The sequence below is a fragment of the Amblyomma mixtum genome, chromosome 4, assembly GCF_055824585.1.
Source record: "Amblyomma mixtum isolate Tamu chromosome 4, ASM5582458v1, whole genome shotgun sequence".
NCBI classification, from domain to species: Eukaryota; Metazoa; Arthropoda; class Arachnida; order Ixodida; family Ixodidae; genus Amblyomma; species Amblyomma mixtum.
In genome coordinates this window covers 150729131-150738656 of record NC_143015.1, presented here as the reverse complement: position 1 = coordinate 150738656, position 9526 = coordinate 150729131, and the positions used below count along the sequence as shown (strand labels likewise).

The 9526-nt window shown below is 44.6% G+C and overlaps 1 protein-coding gene across 1 annotated transcript; it reads left to right on the top strand.

Annotated features, from left to right (window-relative positions):
- Positions 1–2854: 2854 nt before the first annotated feature.
- Positions 2855–6151, top strand: LOC149348766 (uncharacterized). The gene is made up of 2 exons (XM_089585897.1): positions 2855–3012; positions 4753–6151. The coding sequence occupies exons 1-2, from the start codon at positions 2940–2942 to the stop codon at positions 5481–5483; spliced, it is 804 nt and encodes a 267-aa protein (XP_089442023.1). The 5' UTR covers positions 2855–2939; the 3' UTR covers positions 5484–6151.
- The last annotated feature ends 3375 nt before the right edge of the window (positions 6152–9526 follow it).

Genomic DNA, 9526 nt, shown 5'->3' with positions numbered 1-9526 from the left:
GAACTTGCCGGAATTAAACACACTGTGCTGGCGGCTTTAATGGCTGTATAATTGTTGCGTGGCTTGGACACAACACAGCTCACTCGAAGCGAGCCTCAATTAACTTGTACTTCAATACAAGAAGGGCTTATTAATTCCTTGGCAGGAAGAAGCATCTTCTAATTGACGATGTTTGGCTGCACCCTATTGAGACTGTAATGCTGTGAAAAAATGACCAGTAACGTAGTATTCGTATAAGTTCAAGCTACTTTGTAATACAGGCTAACTTTCGCTTCTTCGTATAAGCATACAATTATTGCGACCCTTGAAAGCTTTAGCATTCTCAATACATGGGGGACGCAAGCTTCGTGCGGAACTTACGTGACTACATGTCTTGTGGAAGAGATAGTGGTGATTAGAGCACGGAATCGAAAGTGAGCGTTCGGGTGACGGCAAGGATGGCTCCCAAGCCATTAAATGGTTGCGCTGGTGTTGTTGCTGCGACGATCTTTGGTCCGCTGATAAATTAAACTTAGTTCCGATAGATGAAGAGATAACAACATGCGACGGATCCAGAGAACCTGCCAGTGGATTTTTGCTACCAGTTCAAGCACCCAGCTTAGCGCTTTCAGTCACGAGGTATGAAATGGTTTAGGGCAGGTAACACAGACGATGGCTGGTGAGATTCAGACGAGTTGAGAAGTGTAATATTTTATCGAATAAACTTTTTCTCCTCCACGAGTACTTCGTTCAGTGCCATGAGCTCGCGATAGCAATTTCGCGTTTAGAACAAAATAACTAAAAATGCTTGCGAGGCTTGCTTGTTCCCTTGTGTATTTAATAGTTTATAAAGGACCAGAAGAAAGTAAAGCCAAACTATAACGTGAAAAACAGGGAACCGCCAATAGCTCTAACAAAAAAGGTGAATACAGCTCTCAACTTTCGCACGAAAAATAACGTAAATAAAAGCGCAAAAACAAAACATATGAATACTAATCATATGCAACAATTCTGGACGAAAGCAAATTTGAACGGAACCAGCTTATGAACGAAATTTTTTATTTCGCACAAGTGCGTCATTATCATTTCGCCTCTATTGAAATTCAAAAGACGAAGTGTTCTGCGGTAAGGAAAGTCACATTTTGATGCTAACAATGCTCAAAACATTTCTGCTCATTGCAGAATCCTGTACATCTTTTGGTACGTAGGACAACGCAGAATATCTCGATGCCTTGTACTACTTGGCTTCATAGTGCCAGTCCACATACTGTATGCGGCTTCTTCGACGTCCATACACAAATGTCGCGTTGTGTATCAACAGTGCCACCGCTTAGGAACGCTGACACAAGACAAAGTTGCTAGAGTGTGTAGTAGAACACATCTGGGCGCCCGACTGAAAACCATGCTTCTCAGCTCGTCAGCGATCGGCCCCATCTTGTCCTCGGTTGGGCTAACTCTACAATAAATGCGGCTGCTCTGCTATCTTCACCACCACGCTGCCCACATTTGATGACCCGTACGTCTTGGTTGCTCGTTAATTTGAGCATAACTAATTCGCAATTTTCTTACAAAAGCAGTCAACTCAGTGCTCTATTATGTCCGTCTCATCGGCCTGACCGTAGCTTCTGGCATACTCAACAATTCTGCACAAAAGCACTTTGAACGGGAAAAAATTTATAAGTGCAAATTTTTCCTATATTGTAAGATGTCACTATAACAATCAATATATCCGCAGATCTCCCGTCGACAAGCTTGCATTTTTTGCTATTAATGATTTTCCCATCGTCAAAAGCGTTCCCCATTGGTTTTAAATGGCAGTTTTAAAGCTGCACTAAAGAGGAATTTCAACTCGTCTTTTTTATTGCGGGAACTCGATTTACACATTACGAGCATCCTTCGAAACTTAGAATTATTATCCTGTGCGGCTGATTTCCCTAATTTAAACCGTATCAAACGTCCCGGCTCCCGCCTTTTTTTTTTTTTTGACCGCACCGATGACGGTAGGGGCAGTCAACCAACGCGTGGATTGGCTTTCAGCCAGCCCTGTCTCGGCTTGCCGCTCTGTCATCGGCGGAGTGATACGCAGCGATCCGCGAAAATAAAGAGTCCACGCGTATATTTATTTATCTAGGGCCTAATTTGCAGCTAAGTTGCCCTTTACTGGATCGATTTATTCACGAAAAACTAAAAAGCAAAGTAAAAGCGAAGGCGAAGCCTACACGCGACTGCCTGAAAGACACTACGTGTTGGTCGACTCCTCCTACCGTTTGCGGTGAGTTCAAAAAAAGGCGGGAGCCGGGACGTAATCCGATTCAAATCAGGGAAATCGGCCACACAGAATAATAATTCAAAGTTTTGTAAGAATGCTCGGAAAGTGTGGACTGAGTTCCCGCGGTAAAAGGACGAGTTCAGATTCCTCTTTAGTGCACCTTTAACGGCTCGATGCGGGCGATGGAAACACTATGAAAGAAAGATTTTGCTACATATCGGAAGAATAGGCCTTTAGCTTCAATATATCTAGCCCAATACCTCACAGGTTTCCAATCAAAAATGTTGTCCCAGAACGTTCGACACGAGTCACCAAATTGGCGCGACAACACTGGATTCAGTCATACGCAACTTTGACGCACACACACAAAAAAAGACGCTCTTGCGCTACCGCTACCTGGAAGTCTTGTTCAAGGGGTTTCCTCGATTAACCGTCATCCGCCTACGCCGCGCGAACAACTTCCGTGCGGCTTGCGCTGTCTGTCAATCTCCTGTTTAGGAAGGTACATGCATTCGATTCGAGTGTCTCGTGACGCAAGGGCATGATGGCATCCTGCTGCACCCACTAGACTCGTGATGTCTGCCTGTCAGGAAATGTTGCGTCGTAGGTTGCGGCGAACATAAAAAAGCCCTTGCTCTACCTCCTCGAGGCAATACCGAAGACTCAGCACCGACCGACCGGCAGCCGCAAAATGCGGCCTCTAGTAAGCGCTGCCTTTCTACTGGTATTGTCTGCAGCGGTAGCTTCGGCTTCGCAGACTAAAGGTAAGACGCGCAATTTTCGTTCATAGCTTTAAAGCGTTAGTATCATTTGTTAGAAACGGGTACCACGAAAGATTTTAGAGGCACTTTGAGAAAGGTTTAAGCTTTCTTTATTTTTTGGAGAGGGGCGGGGGTAGGGTGGTTTAATGTCCCAAAGCGACTCAGGCTACAAGGGACGCCGTAGTGAAGGGCTCCGGAAATTTCGACCACCCGGGGTTCTTTAACATGCACTGACATCGCACAGTACACGGGCCTCTAGAATTTCGCATCTCATCGAAATTCGACCGCCGCGGCCGGGATCGAACCCACGTCCTTCGGGTCAGCAGCAAAGTGCCATAGCCACTGAGGCACATTAAGGGTTAGGATTTGGTGGTATCAGTGGACATTCTTCTACATGTGCGCTTAAAAGTCTTGCAACTTGAACTGAAATTACACACTTCCTATGTTCATTTATTTGGTATCGTGATATAGTGATTAAGTAGCGACCGTGAAGCCGCAGTGATCATTTTAGTTTGACTAGCGAACAAATTGTTTTAAAGCCTGGCAGCATGCTCGGTAGCTTACAGCGAAATTCTCTAGTTTAAGCATAAAAGCGCTAAAGACGACGAAGGACTGGAAAGGAATTCACAAGCGACTACACTAGACTACTAACAGCTGTGTTTTAATTAAGAATTGTGGCTCCCAGCAAGGCTAACCAATATGCGCAGAGAAACCAGCAGGGCGATTAAATATATCATTGGTAAAGGGGGGATAGCATGTAGCGGAACTTTCACCTGCCGTGTCTTTTCCTGACAGGAAGAGCGATTGACCGCTGCTAACACCACTGCCATGCAAACTGATGTGATAGGCTTCTAGAAAAGCGCTCTTGTAAGCCCCCTACAATTTCTAAGAACGCTGAGAGAGCACTACGATTCCTTGAATTTCATTGTACTGATCACAACTGATTTCCCGCTGTTCAATACACCGGGAATGCACCGGGATGCACGACCGTTATTTTATCCAAGGTATTTTAGATGGCCGACGAGAGATTCACTGTATGCTTCTGTTGACCCTCTATCATTGTTTTCGATATTGTTATTGGCTGCTCTGCGCATAACATGTTGGTTTATGAGGGGGAGGGGGATTCAATTTTCAATATCCGCCGCGACCGGGATGGAGGCGGAATTCTAGAGGCCCGTGTACTGTGCGATGTCAGTGCACGTTAAAGAACCCCAGGTGGTCGAAATTTCCGGAGCCCTCAACTATGGCGTCCCTTATAGCCTGAGTCACTTTGGGACGTTAAAAAAACCTCAAAACCTCAAATTTTCAATATAGCATAGCTGTTAGACCAATGTCGTCGTGTATGTGTCATTCTTTCCGCATACACAGTACTCTGAAATTCAATACGTTATGCTGCCTTCATCTGAAGTCAATGTGTATGCACATAACATTTACCTCGCGTAATCATTTTTTTTTCCGGGGGGGGGGGGGGGTGGAAGCACTACTTAACACGGTTTCAACCAAAAATCTTGTGTGAAACCTAGGAGTAACTCGGGTACGCTCGGTTTAATTCGGAGGAGCATCGCGAAAGCTTCACCCAATGGGAGGAGGCTCAGGTAAGTTTGGAGGAGCCTCGTGCCATCTCTAGCCGATTGGAGGGTGACCTTGAGGATGACCTCGGCATCCTAAAGGCTCCTTGTTTTCGCACGTCGACTCGGTTTAACTACGTTAAACCCCTACCACTTTTTTTGTCCGGATTTGCAGACCGATCATGGCGACCACCAAAGCCCGAGAAATGTGGAAACAACGAGGTCTGGAAGCAATGCGTGAGTCGGGGCTGCGGCGAGGACACCTGCCCGCCAAAGAAGTTTGAAGGCTGCCTCTCAACCTGCGACTTCGGCTGTTACTGCGCCGACGGCTTCTACAGAGACCCGCAGGGTCGTTGCATTAGCGAATGTCGCAACGCGCCCTTATCAGAGCCTCCGAGTCCACACCCTCCGCCCGGACCTGTGTACCCCCCTCCCGGTCCTCGGCCGTACCCTCCCCCGGGCCCACAATCTAGGCCCCGTGATTATCCACCATCTGGGCCTTATCAACCATCTGGGCCCAAGCCACCTGGAATTCGTGACTTCAGGCCCCCTGACCGCAGTGCACGTGACCCTTCTCGGCCTTCTAGGCCCCGCTTTGACGCTCGTCCACCGGGTATTCGTGACTTCAGGCCCCCCGACCGCAGTGCACGAGACCCTTCTTTACCATCTAGGCCCCGTTTTGATGCTCATCCACCGGGAATCCGTGACTTCAGGCCTCCACTTCGTGGGGAACGTGATCCTTTTTCTCCACCCCAGCGCCCTTACGATTCAAATCCTCCTGCAATTCGTGACTTTCTACCAGCGGTACCTGGCGTACGCAACCCTCACCCACCATCCGGGCCCCACTACAAGCCGGGCCACAAGGGAGACTCGATTCAGCAGCAGGTCCCAATAGCATTAGACTAAGATCGGGGGGACTAATACTGTTGTGTCCTGCGCAAGGCGTGGCTGCTGAGAAGCAAGTTTTCCACCGTTTTTTCTTTTTTTTTCAAGTAATAAAGTTTGATAGAGCCTGCGGTTGAGCTAGTTGGTGTTGATTCGTATTTAAGTACAACTCAACCCCCCCCCACCCCAAAAAAAAAAAAAGCAGATGAAACACATAGGTACACGACAACTTCAAACTGGAAGCTCGAAGTCCGCGCTTCATCTTGTCGTGTATTAATTTGCTTCGTCTGTTTTTCCTCCATTAAATATTTTAATGTAAAAAAGTTTGCTAGTTTTGTTACCCGCCGTTTCTGTAGTTGAATATCAGGCACTAAGGAACCTCCCAAGGCGACACTAATGCAGTGGATTTCTGTTCTTTTTAAACATTTAGCCTAAAATGGCAAGTACTGTGTGAATTGATTCAACGACTGATCAGAAAACCACCTTGCACTGATTTAAGATAAGAACACTTATGAGGCCTGTCTACGACTTCAAATACTCGAACAATTCCAAAAATGTTGAGGCTTACCTAAACGCAGTTATCGACACTGCAATCTTAAAATCGAGCAGCAGTGCTTTCTGCTTTTTGATACATCTGTTTTCTCGTCTTTCTCACTGCATTTTTTTAATAAAAATTCAGCGCACTTTTCCGAAGGAGAGACCTCATTGCTGCGTTGTTCTCGGCGCACAGAAATAGATTTCGTGGAGCAAAACTAACCGTTCTTTGTGATAGCTTTCAGCGCAGGGTTTTTGCGGCGGTTCTTAGGGGTGTTGGTACGTCATTTCATGTGCCAGAGTTGTACACAACAGCAGGAGGAAGGCCATTTTGACATTAATCAGGTTTAATTCCGAAACTGTGTAGGTTTCGCATTCAGTGTACAGGCGCGGCCATAAGTAAACGGAGCACGCTGTTGCGTTTGAAGTGCAATAACGATTTCTCCATTGGTAATGAAGAAGCGTTGTTTGTCTACAAGAAAGCCCACCAACCTCCTCTACCAGCGTGCGCGCACCACTGCTGAAAATTTCAATTAGGTGACGCGTTAAAAATATTTGAAGACAGTTGCGGGCTCCGTTTACTTTTGTCCGCGCCTGTACACTACAATCACTTCCTGCCTTTGCACACCTACAAATTGATTTTCAGCAATGTTCTACAGTATAAAATTTCGAGATTTCGTCGATACCATTCGGAACCTTTTGAACGCATATAAAGAAACTAATCTTTATAGGCACAACTTAAAATTCTCTGGAAAGTTTTTTCTTCACTTTACTAATCAATGCTGGGCAGGAGTAAACGCAATACACTGTTAATTTTTAAAGGGACAGAAAAAATTCTATACAGAAGTCTATACAGCACTCTATGCAGAAACTCCATACAGAAAAATTCCTTACAGAACTCTATGCACACGCAATTTGCCAATTACAGATTGAAAGCTCAACCTATGTGATGCTATGGGCCGGTTGGTCCGATATTTCGAAGAATAAAAAAGGGTTACAGAGAAGGGGATAGTACCAGCGGTAACTATCAACTGAGGCTCGTTATAAGAAACAACACGGTGCAGGAAAAGGTTGCCCCTGCGTGCCAAATTGCCTGCCTGAAGCCGTGCTTCAGGTCGCGGATCCTTTTAAGGCGATAGCATAGAAAGTCCCGTTCAGCGTAGAACAAGGCGTAGTTGGCGTCGTCGCTGAGGTGTGCGGGAAGGTCAGATTGGTCGAGAAGGTCGTGACGTCACACGTGGAGCTGGCGAATGAAAAGTGGTTTTAAAGATTTGAAAACTGGTGATTACAACTTCACAACATAACTCAAACGTCATTAGACGTGTAGGCATGAGAAGTAAATGAATTGCGCGGAAAAGTAAATTGGCGCAATTCATCGGGATTCGAACCCCTTACCCTTGGGTTCCGTGTCAGACACTCAAAGCTAAACCAAACAGTGACATTGGTTCGGCTTCGTTTAATCGGGTCTTTATGTTTACGTCGTGCGGCCTGCCTACGTGGGCAAGAGGAGTCACTGACGCGACCCATAAACGCTATCACGTCATACCCTTAAAGGCGGAGCTTAAGCATCCCCTAAATGTTTCTTCTTCAGGCCCTGAAAGGATAAGGACACTCTGCGTACTTTTTTGTTGATTCAAATCCCGAAGAAAATATTAGTAGGGCTGGCAAACTATACCTGCATAATTGTGTCGAAGGGCTGACTAACGAGCTCAATATTTCGAGAAATCTAAATTACTAATTTCCCTGTCCAACGTAAAGGACAACATTACTTCTCATAAGCAGGGAGTCAATTTATGTCAAGCAGATAAATCACTCTTCGCTATACCGTGTTCTCAGAAAGAGCTCTCAGTTCTCAGCATACGCATTTGTAAAGAAAAGTGCTTAAATGAGTAAGCGAAACGAGTTTCCAACGCCAAACGCAGCAGTCCTGATATGGGTAAGCACGTATGTACTATCAGCGTCAAATGAAATGCGAACAAAACACCTGAGACGGGAGCACAAAAAATCAAGCATATTAGAGGATGGAGGTGAAATATAGGCGTGGGCTATTAACATTTCAGAAGAGCGGTCTTTTCCGCTTCGATGGGAAAATCAACTGCTCATGTATTTTGCCTCCCTAGTTTAATATCTGCGATTTGTACTGTTCGCGTTTCAATTGGCTTGTTCGCGTTTCAATTGACGCTGACAGTACACAGTGTATTTTTTAGCACTCCACCAGGTAGACTTTGTTTATTTACATAATCTAATATCAGCACGTACTGCAGCAATAGTGATCTCAACGAACCCTACTGCTGTTATGTCGAAAATATTTAAACAGCTTAAAGAAGTCGCACTGGTTGTAATATAAATTTAGGCTCTGTTTCCTATAAACGATAATGACGGTGATGATAGCCCGGACATAGATCGTATGAAAAAAATGTTTCTGTGAATCACTGTTAAGAAATGTTGAGGCCTTTTGCAATTCAACTCTTTGAAGAAATCATCATAAAAGTTAATACTAGCGTCGTCAGAACAACACTTAAACGATCCAGCAAAGATTATTAAAAATGAGGAACATTTAGATGGTTTGGTTGCGCATGGTCACACTTGAGCATCGAGCAGACTAATAATTCTCTGCTGACGTTTCAGTGGTATTGGCATCGATACATTTAATTAATTTTCCTTCCAATTTCACTGTTTTTCATCGCGTGGACAGTGCTGCGCTCAATAACCACCACTTAATGCTTGTACCCTCTCCTGTCTCGGTCCAGGTAGGGCAAATAGTTTGTATAAATAAATAAAATAAAATTATTAACTAACGTTTCATCGTTTCATCGAAACGTCTTTCTTTTTTCGACTATGGTCAGTGACTGCTACTTCACTTCATTGCTTCATCGTGAGTGTAACACCCGGCGAGCAATTATAGTCATTACGAATTCTGAACAGCTACCAAACACGTTGTTAGAAAGGAAATTCAGCACCACTCTTTAAAACCAGCGTGATATTGTACGAACATAGGTTTGACAAGTAAACATTGCCGATGTTTAAAAGTTTACATTACACCCGACATCTTTATTTCTCCTCAATTTGCAATCAGGTGGACGCATCTTAGTGGTGAAAGTTTTTTTCAGAGGCTGACTGGAACTAAAACAGCCTTTTATCAAAAAATTTAAGTCTTTCTGTACGCGCATGAAACTTGTGAAATCATTATTTGGCTCCTCAGGCGACTACCTCAAAGAAATCCGCTGGAAACGAGTTACTTTAAACGGCTGTTTGAACAGGCATGTGAAGGACTTAAAAGGTGCTTATAATAGTCGACTACTTTAAAATTTTGACAATAGTTTGTACCTCAGTGAATTTTCAGTTTTTCTTGACGCTATGATAGGCAATCCTATAAAAAATAAAAAAAAATTGGCTGAGGCTTAGCTAAGGTTAAGCCTAGTCAGATGCGAAGCATATTGATGTCTAGGCTTGGTAATACATGGCTTTCCTTGGTTGAATACTTGGTCATTTTAATACAACCACTAGAAGTGTAGCAAGGATTGCCGTGG

Coding starts and splice junctions, on each gene's coding strand:
- LOC149348766 (XM_089585897.1), top strand. CDS start 2,940: ATGCGGCCTCTAGTAAGCGCTGCCTTTCTACTGGTATTGTCTGCAGCG. Junction 3,013..4,752: donor TTCGGCTTCGCAGACTAAAG/GTAAGACGCGCA, acceptor CCGGATTTGCAG/ACCGATCATGGCGACCACCA.